General features: G+C 33.1%; 1 protein-coding gene across 1 annotated transcript; it reads left to right on the top strand.

The window, feature by feature from the left end:
* The first annotated feature begins 8,544 nt into the window (after nucleotides 1-8,544).
* Nucleotides 8,545-10,647, top strand: LOC133291405 (NAC domain-containing protein 37-like). The gene is made up of 3 exons (XM_061489670.1): nucleotides 8,545-8,713; nucleotides 8,970-9,241; nucleotides 10,045-10,647. Exons 1-3 carry the CDS (start codon nucleotides 8,548-8,550, stop codon nucleotides 10,615-10,617), a joined length of 1,011 nt encoding a protein of 336 aa, XP_061345654.1. The 5' UTR covers nucleotides 8,545-8,547; the 3' UTR covers nucleotides 10,618-10,647.
* The last annotated feature ends 9,298 nt before the right edge of the window (nucleotides 10,648-19,945 follow it).

Raw genomic sequence — 19,945 nt, 5'->3', positions numbered from 1 at the left:
CAAAAAATTGATATTGATTTTGTATTGAGGAATTAAAAAAAAACTAAAATTATTCGACAGTATTCCGTTGAAAATATTTATATCTATTTTTGACGGAAATTCTTTGATTTTCCATGGAAAATTTTCGACGGAAATTATTTTCCGTCGAAAATCACAACAACAATTTTCGACGGAATTTTATTGATTTTCGGTCGAAAATTTTTGACGGAATTTATTTTCCATCGAAAACCATAACAACAATTTTTGACGGAATTTGTTTTCCGTCGATAATCTTTACATCAGTTTTCGACGGAAAATAATTGATTTTCCGTCGAAATTTTTTGACGGAATTCATTTTTCGTCGAAAACCATCACAAAAATTTTCGACAGAATTTTATTTATTTTTCCGTCGAAATTTTTTGACGGAATCGCTAATTCCGTCGAAAAATTCGTTTCCAACGAAGAGATACACCACGGATTCATTTCCGTCGAAAACTTCATTTTTGACGGAATTTTAACCATTTTCGACGGAATTTTTCCGTCGAAAAAAAAGCATTTTTTAGTAGTGTGAAGTAGAGCTTTCTGCTGTTAGGTTTGGATCATGAAGGTGAAGGAGAAAAAAAAGCTCACGAGAAAATAAAATAAAATGAGAGAAATTAAAGAGGTATGATATCGTAACAACCAACTAGGATTACTGCCAATGTTATTACCAATCAATTTTACTGTTAGATCGATTATGTTGATCGAAGATTATATTTATTTTCATCTTTGTATAGTTATGATCTCCATATTTAATGTAAAAGCATTAAATACGAGAAATTATAATGGTAAAAATAAATATAAAGTATTAAATATGGAGAATCATAATCATAAAAAGATGAAAATAAATATAACCGTTGGATCAACATAATTGATCTAACGATGAAATTGATTGGTAGTAACATTAGTAGTAACCCTAATTGGTTGTTACAATATCTTACCCCAAAATTAAATTAAAAAAATTTAAATTTTAAGAGAAGGGTATTTTCGTATTTTCATATCAAATTTTAAGGGTGGGCACTTGCCCCCTTCTCTAATACCTACATCCGTCTCTGGTTGAAGGTGAAATAATGATGAGTAAATGTGTTGAAATACCAAAAATAACCCTTGATATTTTAGAGATGTAGACATGTGTACTTAGAAGAGGGTAATATGGTAACATTCTTCATTCACCTTTTTGCATTTTAGCTAGTTTTTTTAGGAATACTGGTAAAGTTCTACCATGATTTGTTTTTTATTTTGCACTTAGTTGTCAAAAGATGGGGAAAATAGAAGTATAGCTAATTTTTTTTAATCTTTTTACCAAACAAAACAATCATAGAATGCCACTTGAAGATGGATGGGGAAGCAAATCAAAAACTTAAACCAAACACCCCCTAAAGGCATTTTTTGACTTTTCTTTTTTTCTATTTTGGTATTTGGAATGTCTAAGTTTTCGTCAGTACCTAATTTATAATGGGGTTCAAGTGGATGTTTTGTGTTGTGTCCTTTTAGTAAAAAGTTTGATCAGTAAAAATTTATGTGAATTTGAAGAAAAAAAATTACTGTACACATCAGCGATGTGATTAGGGAGAGAGAAAAAAAAGTAACTTTTCAAATTTACACGAAGTTTTACTGATCAAATTTTGTATAAATCATCTAAAAAGACACAAGTTTATATCCTTTAAAAGGATACTTCTTTTTTCCCTTTATAATGTCATTATAAATATAAGATAGTTTGTTTAAATTTGAGATAAAGAGAGTTTGTATTCAATTTAATTTTTTTTAAAAAAATAATAAGTATATTAAATATTTAAAGGATTGACTTTATAGTTAAACTCAACTTAGAGGGGTTGGTAAGTTATATTTACAAATTATATTTACAAATTATATTACGTACTATAGATAGTACATGTTCAAATAAATGTACTATTCATATTATATAGTATAATTTGTTAGAATTTATAAATAAATAATTTATAAATATAATCCCGCTCCAACTAAGATATTGAACTAGTTTGTAAAGAATTAATTAATTCTTTTAAATACATCATGTTGATATAGGGATGCGTTTTTAAGATTTTAAATTACCCTTACCGTAAATAATAAAAAATAAAAATAAGCATGAGATTTTTTTGGGTACAAGAAGTATTTATCTAAATAGGTCAATTTATGTATATAAAAAATTAATAAGATGAAGTAATCTCTATAAATTGTTTCTATATATACTTCTTCACATTAATTGTGTGTATTTAAAAGAATACTTTTTAATAAATTTATTTTTTGAGTTCTAAAAAACAATACATAAAACAAACTTTCTTCACGTACCACTAGTTATATATAGACTGGATAAAAAATATTTTAAGTAAAATCATTTAACTTTCATTTTCAATACACTTATATGCACAAATTTTGTCTATTTATAATCCTAAAATTGTGTAAATAATATTGTTTTTGACACGTTGGCTTGCAACCCACATCTTTAAAATTTAGGTGTTTCTAATGTTTTAAATTCGGTACTTGACCCACCTTTTTTATATGCTCAAAGCTGTTATTTATTTATTTCATTATAATTTTTCTCACTGGGAATGAAAGTTTTAATAATGTGGTATATGTAGGAAACTAGTTCTTTGGTCGTTTGGAGGGAAAGGAAAGGGAGAGGAAGGAGAGAAAGAAAATTGAAGGGTATTCTCTTTCCTTATTTGAGAGTTTAAAAAATGGTAAGGAAAAAATAGAGGGCTAATGAGATATTTTTACTATTTTACTCCTTTTTTAAAATTAATATAATTATTATATTTTATAAATTATATTATATTTAAAATTTCTAAAAAAATTACTTATGTACTTTTCACAATACTAAAAAAGATCATATTCTCGACGAAATTTTTACATTGCAAACGACAAAAATTTCGTCACAAAATTATTTTTTCGTCTGAACAATTTTCATCGAAAAGCGACGGAATTTTTTCTTCAATGAAAATTTTTACAAAAATAAATTTTCTATCGAAATTTAGTTTTCGTCAAAAGTTTTGACGAAAATGATTTCTTCCATCAAACGTTTTAAACGAAAAAAGAATTCCGTAAAAAATTTTGACGGAATATTTTTCGTTCAAAATTTCGATGAAAGTGTGTTATGACAAAAATTTCGACAGAAATTGTTTTGTAAAAAATTTTGAGGGAAATATTTTTTATCGAAATTTTTTGATGGAAATGTGTTTCGTTAAAATTTTTGACAAAAGTTTTTTTTGTCAAAAATGTTTTCGTCGAAAACTTTCTTCGGAATTTAAATTCTGTAAAAAAATTTGATGAAATTTTTTTTCGTAAATTATTTTCGATTGAATTATGTTTCGTTGAAAATTTTGATGAAAATATTTTTCGTCAAAAATTTCGATGAATATTTTTTTTATGAAATATTTTGAGGGAAATGTTTTAACAAAATTTAGATTCCGTAAATAATTTTGACGAAAAAAAATTTCGTCAAATTTTTTTAAAGAAATGGTTTTAGTCACAAATTTTGATAGAATTATTTTTCGTCAAAAAATTTTGCAAAATATTTTGATGAAAATGTTTTCCGTAAAAAATTTTGACGTAATTGTTTTATGTTGAAACTTTTTCGATGGAAATGTGTTTCGTCAAAATTTTGAACGAAAATATTTTTGTTAGTTTTAACGGAATTTAGATTCTATCAATAATTTTGACTGATTTTTTTTTATGTAAAAAGTTTATGTCAGTGATTATGGCAAAATCTGGTTCCGTCTCTAATTTTGTATTTAGTTTTGATGGAAATTTTTTGATGTATATGATTTTCATCAAAAATTCCATCACTATATTTTGACGAAATATTTTTTGTCAATAAATTCTGTCGGTATTTAAAACTCTTCTAATAATGTCACATTTAAAAATGATTCACATGTATGTAGTTTTCACATTTTAATGCTAATGGTAGTTAAGTAATTTTTAATATTTTCTCCCTCAAACCCCCTAAATTGGGGTAACTTTAATTTTAAGAAGAAGGGAGGTTTTGGAGGGTTTAGTAAAAATTCTCAATTTCTTCCCCTTTTTTTTTAACTCACAAATAAGGGAAGGACTTATTAAAACTCTCTGTTTCCTTTCCTTCCCCTCCTAAAACTAACTCCCAGACAAAGCCAAGCCTTAAGTATGGCGTATATGACTTAGGGCTAAGTTTATTTTAGAGTAAATATAATTTTCAATCCTCTGCAAATTTTATGATGCCCGCTTTAGTTCATAGCAAATAAAAAGGCTATTCGTGGTCACTAAGAAATTCAAAGTGAACCCATTTTAGTCCTTTTGAGAGATTAATGTGGGTCTTTTTTGAATTTATAAGGGACCATAATTTCAGCTAAATGGGTCCATTTTGAAATTCTTAGGGACCACGGATAGCCTTTTTTTTTTTTCTAGAAACTAAAGCGGATATCATGAAATTTTATGAGGACCAAAAATGATATTTAGTCTTTATTTTAATAATATTTTTACTGAAGTCCTGATTTTCGACCATGAATTTGGTTAGGATTTATTTTTTATTTTTTATATATATTATTGTATGCAAAGTCGTGGAGCATATTTTTACTGCTTCCGTAGTAGGTAATTCCTTATTTAAAATAGTAAAAACTGGGATTTATGTGATACTCATTATAAAGCTAATTGTAAGGGATGGGTAGAATAAATAATGTTAGGTGCATTACTTTTTGCATTTTTAATAAGTAATGTACCGAATAGTCAGTATTACATGAATATTAAAATTATTTTCCAAATTATTAACAAAATTATTAGACTAAATTTTTTATTATTTAATTAGAGAAGGGTTACGTTTACAACTTTTTTTGTTTACAACTCTTACAACCTCAACTATGTTCTCTCGAGAGATCACTCTCCAGTAGTGTTCTCCCGGGAGAAGATAGTTGAGGTTGTAAGAGTTGTAAACAAAAAAAATTGTAAACAAAAAAAGTTGTAAACGTAACCTACCCCCATTTAATTAAGTATCTCAAGTTTCAAATCTTTGGAATGGATTTTTGAACATATACTATAATTATATATAATTTTCATATCATAAATTTATTTTGTCTATTTAAAAAGCCCAATTTGCTAATGTATTGATCAACAATGTATTTAAAAGTAGAGTTATCAACTTATTTTAAAATCTTAATGCAAAATAATCTTTCAAGTAAGTTTTCACCGGAAGTTAGATTTTTAAAAAAGTCAAGTTTCATTAACCAAAAAAAATCTAATGTCACATAACAAGGACTTTATATTTATAAAACACGTCAAGTTTATTTAAGATAAAGAATCATCTGAACTTAACCTATTTCCATTAATACTCTAATGATATCACTTCAATAAAAAAATTATAAAAAAATCTAGTCTCATGACTTGGCCCCTTTCCATTGTTCAATTTGAGCTATTTTAATAATTAATTTCTAACTCACTAAAATCTCCATCAAAATGAACCTGGAGGTTAAAGAGTCCTCGAAGTTTCATTTGTACAAAATGAAAAGTATTATGCCATGAAAAAAAAATGTCAATAAAATGTACGAAGATGTAAATTATAAGCCAAATAATAATATCTTTGTGCTTACCAAAATAAAATAAAATAATATCTTAGTATTATAAAAAAAAAAATCATCATTTTAAATGTCAATAAAACACATTAATGGAGACAATTATTGTATGCAATATAATTAGATGTGTAAATGGGTCGGACAACTTGTTAGGGCTTACGGCTTGGCTTGCTTTAAACTTGGCTAGACTTGGTCTAGTTTGTTTAATAAATAGAACGGGTTTAAGTTTAAAAAAAAAATTGTTTAGCAAACAAGTCCAAGCCTAATTTAATGAGGCTTGGCTTAAAAGCCCCTGAGTTGGCCTGATATATTACTATAATAAATAATAAAAATTTTATGTAATTGAATGATTAACTCTATTTTTTTAACCTTATTTTTTACTATTGTCTACTGACATTCTCTCACGGTCACAGTTTCACAAAAAAACTAATGGGATAATTAAATGTATCTTGAATTGGTTCCAAACTAGTCCATGAATTGAATCTCTAATGGGATATTGAATGTATTGAAAATGTTATTTTTTTGTTCCAGCTAGATAGCATGAAAGATGTTATGTAAATTATATGTGAACCGAGTGAGTTTTATGATTATTTTTTCTTTGACAAAGGAATATAGAATTTGATGCATTTATAGTCTCAACATTTGGACGTACGTGAGTTTGAAAAAATACATTTTATAAAAGTCAATCTTTTATTTTTTATAAAGAAGCCAAACCAAGTCTAGAATTTAATTCGTACGAGCCTAATAGGTCAAGCCAAGCTCAAAATATTTTTCATAGACTTGGCTCGTTTAAGTTAAAGTTTGGCTCGACTCAGCTCATTTACATCCCTAAATATAATTATAACCCCAATGAAATATTTGATTAAATATTCAGTTATACTACTTAAATTTTTTTTTTACAAACTCAGACTTTTTCTCATAATGATTTTTTTTCTTCAATTTATATTTTTTTTACAAAAAATGCATGGAATATACGAAAATAGAAAAAAATTTGGAAGTGGATGAACTCAGTTATGATTTACACGCGTAGCACAATTGTTTAAAAACCTGATCATCTGAAAAAGGCCTCCACTTTTATTTCCTATTTCTCTTAGCTAATAATTACAGTTAAATGTCTTTTTTTTTTTTTTTATGTATATACATATAATCCCTAGTGATATATACGGTAAATAAATACGGAAGGAGAATATAGGAGAGAGAGAAGGGAAAGAAAGAAAAAGGAGAAGAAACAAAAAGAAAAGAAAAAGGTAATGGGTGTAGGAAGTTAGGCAATGACGTCGCCTACTGGGGGGACAACCATCAAGCCATGCGCAATTCAGCGGTCCTTCTTCTCTTTTCTTTTTATATTCTTTACAATTCCCTCACTCCTAATGGAATTTTTCTTATCTCCTTCTTCTTCTTCTTCTTCTTCTTCTTCTTCTCTTCATTCCACTTGTCTTTAATTAAACTACTAACTCATCAGGTGAGCTCATATATTGTTCCTCTGCATCTCCATCCCACAATCATATACAAAATTACATATATTATATTTAACCTCATCTCATGTAAAGCTTTAGTTCTACCCTTTTTTTTTCGTTTTGTAGTAATTTCTTATGAGTGTTTGTAGAAATTGCTGAGATTGAAAAACCAAAGTTATAAGAAAGAAGGGTGCACCTGCACTCACCCTGCACATATTGGGTATGGGGGGTATCCATAAAAGTGCTGGTTTTTATTGGGGTCAGCATTTTTCTCAAAGTTCGTTAAGGTAAGAGGTCAGATGTGTGCCATGGAAATTCTCGACAAAGAGACAACAAAGTCAGAGACCCAATTTCCGCAATGAGACGAACGAAGACTCTATATGCCTAAGAGTTCAACAGTAGTAGTACTGTGCTTCTATCCTCACACCCTTTTTTTTTATTCTTTCTCAACCTTAGCTTTTTATCATCCGCAGGCCTTGATCCAATAGAATGGTACCTCTCTTTTTGTCTCTCAACCTTTTCTCTTTCGAGAAACGCGTGCCCAATTTGTGATAACGTCACTCCCATCCCAATCCATACTCTACCCATTTGGCATTCCCTTTCTTTATTCATAATTTCAAGATCACATTTAAAATCTTATACAATTCTTTCTTTCTTTATTTATATATACATCTCATTTAACGACTCCAGTTCCTCGCTCGCTACCTAGCTTGCTCAGATAGGTCTAGCTTTGGTATTTTTCTTAAGTCAGACATAAGCATATTAGAACTATTGTTTTGGTTTGTTTTATCCATGTCATATATGTTTTTTATTGAGGTTAATTAACGGGTTAACTTATGTATCTAATTATTTGTGAATATACATAATTATTAATAGTAATGCGGAATGGGGAACCCCGTTCTCTGATGAATCATTCCCACCATTCACTAACACAAGACAACATCATTAGCACAAGCCTGTAGCTGTCCGTTTTCTTACCCTTACACAACAAACACAAGGGCTAGGCTAAGCTCCATCTCCTCATGGTTTTTTTTTTTTATCAAAACCAAACTCTCATGATTTGGTTCTCTCTCTTTCCCTTTCCCTCTCTCTTCAACTCCTCATCTTTTAACCCGGCCCGGGGAAGAAAAATCATTGTTTCTGAAATTATGGGGTTTTGTTTATAACACGCGCTTATATTTATTTCCTTTTCTATTAATTTTTGTGAGTGTTGCACACCACCAAATGAGCTGATGATTATCTCTGACAACACTTGTCACCTTTTTACTAAAAGGGCTTAAATATATTATTTTTTCCCTTAATCTGTTTTCTTGGGGTTTGCCTTTTTAACTTTTTTTATTTATGTTGTGTTCACTTACTAGAGTATTATCTCTCGGCTTCTCTTCTCTCTCATATATAATTACATTCAATCACTCACATCACATATTTCATTGGCTATAATTTATACATGATGAAGAAAGTCAAGTGTGGTGGGTATTAATGGTGGTGGTGAATTTGATGCAGTACCAGTAATTGCTATGATGGAGTCGATGGAGTCATGTGTCCCACCGGGGTTTCGGTTCCACCCTACAGATGAAGAGCTTGTTGGTTATTATCTGAGGAAGAAAATAGCTTCTCAGAAGATTGACCTTGACGTTATCAGAGACATCGATCTATATCGTATTGAACCATGGGATCTCCAAGGTATATACATACATATACATACATATATATATATATATATATATATATATATATATACAAAATACATATACTGCATGCTACTCTTAATTTTCTCCTCTTCACCACTACTTTCCAAATCAAACATTAGGGTTTTAAATGCTAGATATTTGATCTGACCCATTAATTCTCGCTTGGTAAACTATTACTAAGCTGGATCTGTGTTATTATTATTTTATTTTATTTTCTGAAATCATGAAGTGAATGAATGATATTGCAGAGAGCTGCAGGATTGGGTATGAAGAGCAGAATGAGTGGTATTTCTTCAGCCACAAAGATAAAAAGTATCCAACAGGAACAAGAACTAACAGAGCTACCATGGCTGGGTTCTGGAAGGCCACAGGAAGAGATAAGGCAGTGTATGACAAGACAAAACTAATTGGAATGAGGAAGACACTTGTTTTCTACAAAGGAAGAGCCCCTAATGGACAGAAAACTGATTGGATCATGCATGAGTATAGGCTTGAATCTGATGAGAATGGACCTCCTCAGGCAAGCATATATGTTATTACTGCATATTCATATGTACCATATATTCTTAATTTTACGCGCTTTGACTATTCTTTTTGCTTACTTAGTTTCAGTACTTGAGTTGGAAACGTTACGTTTAAACTTCATTAGTGGCTTTAGATGGCTTCCCGTTAATTATGACATATTCCTTTGCTTTTTGCTCTTTCAAACACTCATACACATAGTACCTAAACATAAGTTGGAGATTGAGCATCATTTATTCTCTTAAGTTTTTGTTTTTGTTTTTGCTTTTTTCTCTGTTGTTGTTCTGTATAGTAGTCACCCTCTTAGTGCTTCGTAGGAATTAATAAAAAGATCTTAATTAGTGTTACTTAAGTTAATGCAGATCATGCATTTGGTTCGTTTTTCTCTAAACTCACTTTCACTTTTCTTTTTTTTTCATAGACCACTAACATCTGAATATTCACCAAGGCACGTACGTACACGCTTTCTTGCAACATAACTTTCACCAACAAGAAGTCAAAAGTCACTACTTTCAACAGAGAATAATTGAACTTCTTTTCCTAATTCCTTTTCTTCAAAAGAGGCTTTTTGCCATTTTCATTGTCAAACGTAAACCTCCATGTAATTAATTATTTGACTACACCTACTACCTCTCACCAAACAAATGGCAAATTTGTAAAAGCTAAAGTGAAAACGAACATAAAAGGAAAAACACTAAAAAAATAATGTTTTCTTTTTTTTCCCCCTTTCATAACAACAGAAAGAAAAAGAAGTGCAGAAAGTTTCATCTCAACTTTCAAACTTAAATTGTGTTTGTGCAGGAAGAAGGATGGGTTGTGTGCAGAGCATTCAAGAAAAAAGCCACTGCCCAAACGAAGAGTGCTGAAGGATGGGACTCAAGCTACTTCTATGAAGAAGCAAGTGGGGTCAGCACCGTGGTTGATCCACTTGATATCCTCTCACGGCAACCTCAAAGCTTTTTAGCTCAAAGTTTCATGTGTAAGCAAGAGATAGAAGCAGATAACATGAGCTTCATGAACCAAGACCAATTTGTACAGCTTCCTCAGCTAGAAAGCCCTTCTTTGCCATTATTAAAGAGGCCAAACACAGTGTCCTTAATACCAGACAATAACGAAGATGATAATCAAAACAAATTATCCAACAACAACACAGAGAAAGTGACTGACTGGAGAGCTCTTGACAAGTTTGTGGCTTCTCAACTGAGTCAAGAAGACATGCATGAAACTAACGCACTCTCAAGCTTTGAAACCAATACCAGCTCGGACATGGCTTTGTTTCTACTGCAGAGTAGTAGGGATGAAGGGAACAAGTTAAGCCCGTTTTTAAGTACAAGCTCAGACTGTGATATTGGGATATGCGTATTTGAAAAATGAAGTACAAGAAGTGCATGGAAACGATTCTACTGGTAGCTATTACCATATAATTGTTCGATGGATGCTGAGACATATTATATATTTTTGTATAAATATGTGTGGAAGAATTAAACTTTCTCTGCCCTTCTGCGTGAGTGCAGTTGTGTGTGTGTGTGTGTGTGCAAATTGAGATGCATGCGTTAAGATGGCTCTAGAATCTAGATAGTTTTATATTTAAGTTTATTATATATCACAAGCAGGTACGGTATAGTCATGCCATAAAATGAGTCCTAGCTCTAGGCTCTGGCTCTCAAGCCTAAGACGAAGAGATGGCAGCTGTGACAGCAGACAAAGTGATCCTCCACACTTTTCCTGTTATTCCAAATTAAATGCATGTGTTCTTCAATTTCTGGTTAAAAGAAACCTTTTTCTATGCACTCATGTCTTTAAGCATGTTGTAAAATTATTCTGCATTAGTCTTTCTTTGATTGTTTGTTTACAAGATGCATGAATGGGTTTCTTTGATTTTCAAAGTTAGGATGAGGCCCCTCGCACGCATTAATTAATGAATGGATAAAATAGATATATCTGTTTACTGTCATACCAGTTGGTTGGCTTCCATTTTATTGACTAAAGTAAAAAAAATAAAATTAAAAAAAAATAAAAGGCCAGATTGAAAATTATGTTTTCTAAGAAGTATGTTAAGTCAGTCATTAACCTTTACTTAATAACTTAGTTTTTGGTAGAATTTTTGGTTAACACACGTGGAAAATACAAAATATATATACGCGATTCAGAATGTATTTATATTGGAGGTTGATATATATTTACTTATAGTCGGCTATGTAGTGCATGCCCCATATATATAATGAAATATTATGATGTAATCCTCACTGTTTAATTTTATGTATAATATAGTAAAAATTTCAAAGCTCGTACGCGGAATGAATGCTCAAATGCCACTTATATAACCATATTAGTGCGTTAAAGCTTTTTGAACTATTAATTTGTTTAATCTATATAATTAATATCGATAAAGGTTATAAAAGAAGAAGAAAAAAACTCCACTAGTGCATGCAACTGATCATGAGCGACATGTTTCAAACTAATTAATTACGCGCTGCTTCCTTTACAAACAAAGTTCTTCAGTTCGTACTTATATATGTACTTACCTTGGATTCTGATATTTGCACTTCCTCAATTTTATTATATTTTCATTCTTATATAAGATTAACTTGATTTTTATCGAGGGATTTACTAATTACTATGCATCTACCTTATGTAAGAAGTATAAGAACTTATAGTGTATGCAGAAAAAAACTGTTAAAAATAGATTTATTCATAGGTGAATTCAATTATTTTATACGAATCCATATATGTTTGTGTCTGAGATACATATCTGATTAATTTATATTATGCTAACGTACGCATACTAAAATTGCATTTTTATCTTTCCAATTTTATTTTATTTTGAATTTTTAATGCTAATTAAGCTCCTTTATTAGTTGGGTTATTAGAAATGATACACGCCGTAATGTTTTACTACACAAGCAGTGACAAAGAAGCCTTCTCATATTACAACAGCTATTCATCGGTATTGCCAAAAACATCCACCATGGCTGAAGATGCGTGCGTTCGTAGAACAATTTAAGCACTGATCTAGCTAGTTAATCAACAATATTTGACGAAAAGCCTCAATGATTTGCTCGATCCTTCACCAAGTCATTAGGCTAAGGGTTAGTGATGAACCATCATATTAATTCTTCTACCAGAAGCACTAAAAACCACACCGTCTTTCGCCAACAGTCATTCCTCGTGATTAACCACATTTCTCAACAAACTATGAAAATATATAGGGATAGGGAGGTATGGGCCTTTTTAAAAAGATAAAAATTCTCAAAAACTTTCATTTTATTTATTTTTTGGATATTCATTCTGAACAAGTTACAACCATGGTTTGACTTGATTAGTGGTCAACATACAATTGATATAGAAATAAGTGTAAAAGTTAGGTGAATGTTTTGGTATTCGTTAGCCAAAAATCGTGGATTCATGATCTATAAATAAACTAATAAAGGAAAAATTATGCAATGTTTTTCTTGGGCAAGCAAATAAACAGAAAAGAGGGAGAAAGAAAATATAAGACTTGCATCTTGGGATGCATGCAATTTTTGCCTAGAAACCACGGAGAATATTAGAAAAAATATAAACAGCTTTTGTGTTAAATTGATTTTTTTTACAAAGAACTCTCTAAACCGTTAATTTTACTAGATTGTTCTACCACAAGTTATCACCACGGTCAAGTAGAACCTTTTTCAACGGAGAAGGCCTAAATAATCACCTATTTATCTTCAATAATCACCTATTTACATGTCATGTTCAATTAAAAGTTTTAAAGAATTATTTGATAAATAATTATCTCATCTAAAAGCTCAAACTCTTAAGCGTTGGGTCTTCAATGGTGTTAAATGACGATTTTCAATAATTTTGTATTATATTTCTATGACACTATTCAACACATTAATAAATTAAAATCTTTTATTCGAAGAACTGTGTAGTTTAATTCGCTTTTAGGTATTATTATTACACCCACATACAAGCTCTCACGTATCAAAGCCATACAGCAGTGCAGATATACTTTCAACTCATTCTCCACGTGACCCAACTAATCACCAAAGAATAGAAACTGATGTGGCAGATGCAGTTAATCCGTTAACTTCATAGGTAGAGTTAGTTAGATTCTGTTGTAGATTAGTTTGTTTACTTTATCAGTATTTACTCAAGCTGATGTTGTATATAAAGACTTCAGCCTTGTATTATTCTTCATAATAGTGAATTCAATGAATATTCACAAGTTCAATATGGTATCAGAGCTCTAAACAGAGCTATGGTATTTCGCCCTTTAGTTCTTTACATTTTCTCTCTTTCTTGAAAATTTTCTTTCTTCTTCTTTGCCAACAATGGCGAATCCAGCCATAGATTCATCAAGTCCTTTCTTTATGCATTCAAATGAAAGTCCTTCACTGGTGCTAGTTTCTCCTCCACTGACAGGAGCCAATTACCATACCTGGGCGCGAGGTATGAAGGTAGCGTTAATTTCCAAGAATAAACTTGGATTTGTTGATGGAAGCATTGAAGTTCCAAACGCAAAAGATCCAATCTTTTCAGTGTGGCAGCGTTGTAACAACATGGTTATGGCCTGGATACACCGTTCCATCTCGGAATCGATAACAAAATCCATAATATGGATTGAACGTGCTCGTGAAGCATGGTTAGATTTGCAAGAACGTTTTTCTCAATCCGATCTGTTTCGTACATCGGATCTTCAAGAAGAAATGTATAAACTGCAGCAAGGATCCAAGAGTGTGACTGAATTCTTTACTGAGTTGAAAACTATGTGGGATGAGCTTGAGAATCTCAAGCCATTACCAACATGTAGTTGTCCAATTCCTTGCATTTGTGGAGCAATTATCAAGATGCGAGATTATCGTGAACGTGATCATGCCATCAGGTTCTTGAAAGGATTGAACGAGCAATATGCTCCAGTCCGATCACAAATTATGCTGGTAGATCCTTTACCAAATGTGAACAAAGTCTTTTCTATGATTGTGCAACAAGAAAGACAATACATGACTGAAAGTCACACAAACGATTCTGCAATTACTCAGATTTTGAATGTCAACAGAGATCGTAATTTTACTCCATTCAATCGAGGAGGATTCAATAACAATCGAGGAGGATTCAACAATGGTGGTCGATCAGCACCTAATCGAGGAGGTTTTAATAACCGTGGAAGAGGATTTAACTACGGAGGAAGAAACTCAGCACCTAATCGCATGTGCACTCATTGTGGCAAAGGAAATCACACTTTGGATACTTGTTTCCACGTTCACGGTTTTCCACCAGGTTATAGAACCAATATCAATGTTCCACACATAGCAAATACAACATTCAATCAAGAAACTGATGCGGCAGTTCCAGAAAATGATGGCTCTTATTCAGGAGTCAACCTTTCACACAGTCAATACCAGCAAATTATGGATCTTTTACAGAATCCAAGCATGAGTCAGAACAATGAAACAACACATGCAGCAGTGAACTCGGTCACCATTTCAAATGCAGAAACAGTTTCACAATCACAGCCCTCAGGTGCACAATGGATAGTTGACACAGGTGCAACTGACCATATTGATCATATTAAATCTCAATTTTCTTTACTAAACAAGATTCCTCCAATTGCTATAATTTTACCTAATGGCTCACGAATCATTGCTTGCTATTCTAGCACAGTAGTGTTATCACCCACATTAACTCTTACTAATGTTTTGTATGCACCTGAATTCCATGTAAACCTTATCTCAGTATCCAAACTTTCTAATTCCCTTAACTGTTCCATGACATTCCTTGACAATTGTTGTGTTATTCAGCAGATAAGTACCCAACTGATGATTGGTACTGCTGAGCTCAGGAATGGGCTCTATGTGATAGTCAACAGCGTGGTTGATAACAACCAGCACATTGGTACTCTTCATGGAATAAAGTGCAATGCTGTCAATAAAGATGACTCCATCTTGTGGCATCAACGACTGGGTCACATCTCAGAAGATGTTTTACGCAATATTTCTCAGCAATTTCCTTTCATACCCTGTATTCACCCAAACCCTTGTGACATATGTCACCTAGCTAAACAGAGGAGACTACCTTACTGTACAAGTATTAATAAAGTAGCAAAGTGTTTGAACTTTTGCACGCTGACATCTGGGGTCCATACTCTATAGCTTCAATACATGGCCATAGATATTTTCTCACATTAGTCGACGACTTCAGTAAATTCACTTGGATTATCTTGATGAAAAACAAAACCGAAACACGCATGCACCTACAGAATTTCATTGCTTTTATTGAAAACCATTTCAATACCAAGCTTAAGAACTTACGCAGTGACAATGGCCAGGAGTTTCTCATGCGTGAGTTTTACCTTAAAAAGGGCATTTTGCATCAAACCAGTTGTGTAGAGTGTCCTCAACAAAATGGGATTGTTGAACGTAAGCATCAACACATCTTAAATACAGCTCGTGCACTTTATTTTCAAGCCAAACTACCAAGCAATTTGTGGAGCTATGCTGTCACCCATGCTGTCCATTTGATCAACAAAGTTCCCTCTCCCAACCTTGCCCAGAAATCACCCTTTGAGTTGTTACATAGAATTGCTCCCACTCTTACCCATCTCAAAGTGTTTGGATGTCTTTGCTTTGCCTCCACACTTCATTCCAATCGCACAAAGTTCTCCCCTAGAGCACGAAAGGCTGTGTTCATTGGCTATAAAGAAGGTACTAAAGGTTATCTTTTATATGACCTTATTTCCCATAGCTTATTTTTGTCCCGAAATGTTACATTTTATGAAACCCAATTTCCCTTTCACGAAACACTACAACCACATACCACTCCCTTCCCAATACCAATCCCACCAACTTATGACACTGACATTCCTTTACCAATTACCCAGATTCCAGAACCATTACCCTTCAATCCATTACCAGCATCACCATCACAACCTACCAGCAACATTCATCCTATCAGCAACACTCAACCTACTAGTATTACTATCCCACCATATACCACTTCCATTAATCCTCATTCTCCTGCTCTTCGACGTTCAACACGTGACAAGGGGCCACCACGTCATCTTGTTGACTATCATTATGGCCTTTCCACAGCTCACCATACCAAATCACATACAGGTACTTCCTCACTCACTACCCCTTACCCTTTATCTAATTTCTTATCATATGATTCTTGTTCACCCCATTATAAATCCTTTTGTCTTAATGTTTCTGTTCATTCTGAGCCTCACACTTATACTCAAGCACTCAAATCTGAGAACTGGAAAAAGGCAATGGATGCAGAATTAGTTGCCCTCAATCAAAATAACACTTGGTCCATAGTAGATCTTCCACATGGTAAACACCCCATTGGCTGCAAATGGGTGTACCGCATCAAATATAAATCGGATGGCTCCATTGAACGATTTAAGGCGCGCCTAGTGGCCAAAGGCTTCACTCAGTTAGAAGGTGCTGATTACTTGGATACCTTTTCGCCTGTAGCAAAGTTAACTTCCGTACGCACTCTGTTAGCCATTGCAGCAGCCAAGGGATGGTTCCTTGAGCAATTAGATGTGAATAACGCCTTCTTGCATGGTGATCTTCATGAGGAGGTATACATGCAAATGCCCCCTGGTCTCTCCTCTACACGGCCAAACCAAGTTTGCAAACTCCTCAAGTCCATTTATGGCTTAAAGCAGGCAAGTCGTCAATGGTACTCCAAACTTACCTCTGCCTTATGCTCTCTTGGCTATCTTCAAGCTCAATCTGATCACTCGATGTTCACCTTATCTGCTGGTTCATCGTTCACAGTACTCCTCATATATGTCGATGATATTGTGCTTTCTGGCAACGACATGAATGAAATCAATCGTGTTAAAGGTTTTCTGGACATCAAGTTTAAGATCAAAGACCTTGGGTCTCTCAGATTCTTTCTTGGCCTTGAAGTTGCACGCTCCAAAACTGGAATCCTCCTCAATCAACGAAAATATGTGTTAGATATACTCTTTGATGAAGGTATGCTGGCAGCTAAACCAGCATCCACTCCTATGGAGTCCTCAACGAAATTTTCTCATGACAATGGTGTTCCTCTTGCTGATCCCTCACCTTATCGAAGACTTGTTGGTCGCTTGCTTTATCTTACCACCACTCGACCCGACATCTGCTTTGCCGTACATCAACTAAGCCAGTTTGTTTCTCGTCCATTTGATGTTCACTTAGCAGCAGCAAAACGAGTTCTTCGGTACTTAAATGGAGTTCCTTCTACTGGTCTATTTTTCTCCTCTCAATCTGATCTCACCATATCTGCATTTGCTGACTCGGACTGGGCATGCTGCCCTGATACGCGCAAATCCATAACTGGATATTGTGTCCTTATTGGTACTTCTCTTGTCTCTTGGCGCTCCAAGAAGCAATCAACCATTTCCCGTTCATCTTCTGAGGCGGAATACCGGGCTCTTGCAAGCTTGACATGTGAGCTACAGTGGCTGCAATATCTCTTCAACGACCTTCACATACCTTGGCTTCGACCTGCCTCCGTGTTCTGTGACAGTCGATCTGCCATTTACTTGGCCAAAAATCCTACATTCCATGAGCGTTCCAAGCACATTGACATTGATTGTCATGTGACACGTGAGAAGCTTCACTCTGGTTTACTCCATCTACTTCCCATCTCTAGCTCATTGCAACTTGCTGACATTTTTACTAAACCATTAGTCCCATCACTGTTTTCTGGTTTCCTCTCCAAGCTGAGTTTGCTTAACATACACACTCCAGCTTGCGGGGGGGTATTACACCCACATACAAGCTCTCACGTATCAAAGCCATACAGCAGTGCAGATATACTTCCAACTCATTCTCCACGTGACCCAACTAATCACCAAAGAATAGAAACTGATGTGGCAGATGCAGTTAATCCGTTAACTTCATAGATAGAGTTAGTTCGATTCTGTTGTAGATTAGTTTGTTTACTTTATCAGTATTTACTCAAGCTGATGTTGTATATAAAGACTTCAGCCTTGTATTATTCTTCATAATAGTGAATTCAATGAATATTCACAAGTTCAATAATTATGATCAATACTCATAAGTAGAAGCAAGATAAAAAAGAGACAATGGACCATGCACTCCAAGTTCAAATAGAACAATAGTTGATAACCAGACAAGCCTAAAGGACGGAAAGAAAAGCAACCAAAAGAATGTGGGGGGGAAAAGTTAAAATTGAAGTCAAGAACTGAGGATGAAAAGTAGCACCAATCACACATTTGAAACTATATAAAGTATAAACAGAGTGGTGCATGAATTAGATTGATCGTGTTCGTTGGTTAGCATGGGGAGTTTTGGTGGGTCCGTATGTTGTCTAGCATGCGTTGCGCGCCATTTCTCCTGTTGAGCATGCTTTGTCTTACGGTGCACAAACCTCGCAGTCCCATGCAATTTCTCTTTTCTTCCTTTTACCTTTCTAGATAGAAAAGTGTATTTTCTTTATAATTAATTTTCTCGTAGACCCTCCTATGTTTTACGTTAAAACTTCGGTTGAAGTCCTTGTATCTTTTAAATATATCATACGGCTTATCGAACTTGATGATTTTTCTTTAATCAAAGTTACAACCTTAAATAATATTTAGAGATAACCGATATGAGAGTTGTAGTTAATAGGGCTGAATTAATGCAGACATTTGTTTACTTTCTTTTCTGAAGCTCGTGTGCCGTGGAAAAAAAAAAATGATATGGTTATGTAGAAAGATCACAATCATACAAACGTGAATCAACGATTATAATTTTGAAAATATTTTTTTTAATATATTTTTTTTCTCTTCTTTTATTACCATTGATCTATTTTTGTATGGTTATGATTTCTTAGATAATGATGTCATATTTTTTAAATATAAGACGATCCATATCCCTGATTCTTTGATTTGAAAGACAATAGACTTCGTTTTTTTTTTTTTTTTTTTTATATTCCTACTAACAATTTTCTCTGATTTCGAAGAGATTCATCTTTAATCATAAGATTCTAATAGTCGCTGCCACGGCCTATTCGGTGGAGGTCCCAATTCGCCCCCTCAATCAGCTTAACCAACATTTTCGTGCCTTATATTTGTCTTTATGTTATGACCCAGAAGAAAAAAATTCGTATTTGTGTACCTTATCTATACCCCTGTCCACCTTAAGCTAGCTACTCTGATTAGAGGCACGAATAATGATCCATTTTATTTCTTTTTGTTTCTCTCCAAACCGATTATCATTGTTTCTTCTACTTCTATATAGCTTTGATAATTAGTTAGTAGGTGGACCAAATGGTCCAATTAACGGACCCCCCCTTAATCAGTTCATTCTAACATTTGTCGCATTATATTTGTTCTTATATAAGTCTTGTATAGCAGAAAGGAGGGCAGCCTTAACTACGAGCTTTGGAGATATACTATTATGCTTTGATATAACAATGTCTTTTTACACATTAGGATAATTCAATATAAAATAGTACAGCCCAATTTGGGCAAACTGGAACTCAACAAGTTCATTTGTGACGTGTTATATTTAAAATTAATATAGTTATTTTTAAACCGTTAATTAATAAATTCACTTTTAAGTTTATTTTATTTTTTATTTTATTTTTTATTTAAACCTATATACTTTATTCACACTCTCAACCCTTAAAACTTATGGATTCGTTATGTACTCTTGTGATAATTCAAGATATATGTAAAGAACCTTGAGATACACCACCCCAAAAGCTAGCTTAAAGG

The sequence above is a fragment of the Gastrolobium bilobum genome, unplaced genomic scaffold (assembly GCF_033153095.1).
Source record: "Gastrolobium bilobum isolate Gb01-03AN ecotype WA unplaced genomic scaffold, APGP_CSIRO_Gbil_v1 utg12132, whole genome shotgun sequence".
Taxonomy (NCBI): Eukaryota; Viridiplantae; Streptophyta; class Magnoliopsida; order Fabales; family Fabaceae; genus Gastrolobium; species Gastrolobium bilobum.
Note: the sequence above shows the minus strand (reverse complement) of the source record. Positions and strands in the feature narration are given on the sequence as shown.

What these genes read in the sequence shown, in the direction of transcription:
- LOC133291405 (XM_061489670.1), top strand. Translation starts at nt 8,548, where the DNA reads ATGATGGAGTCGATGGAGTCATGTGTCCCACCGGGGTTTCGGTTCCAC. An exon ending in TGAACCATGGGATCTCCAAG is followed by an intron (nt 8,714 to 8,969) that starts GTATATACATAC and finishes ATGATATTGCAG; the next exon opens with AGAGCTGCAGGATTGGGTAT. An exon ending in ATGAGAATGGACCTCCTCAG is followed by an intron (nt 9,242 to 10,044) that starts GCAAGCATATAT and finishes GTGTTTGTGCAG; the next exon opens with GAAGAAGGATGGGTTGTGTG.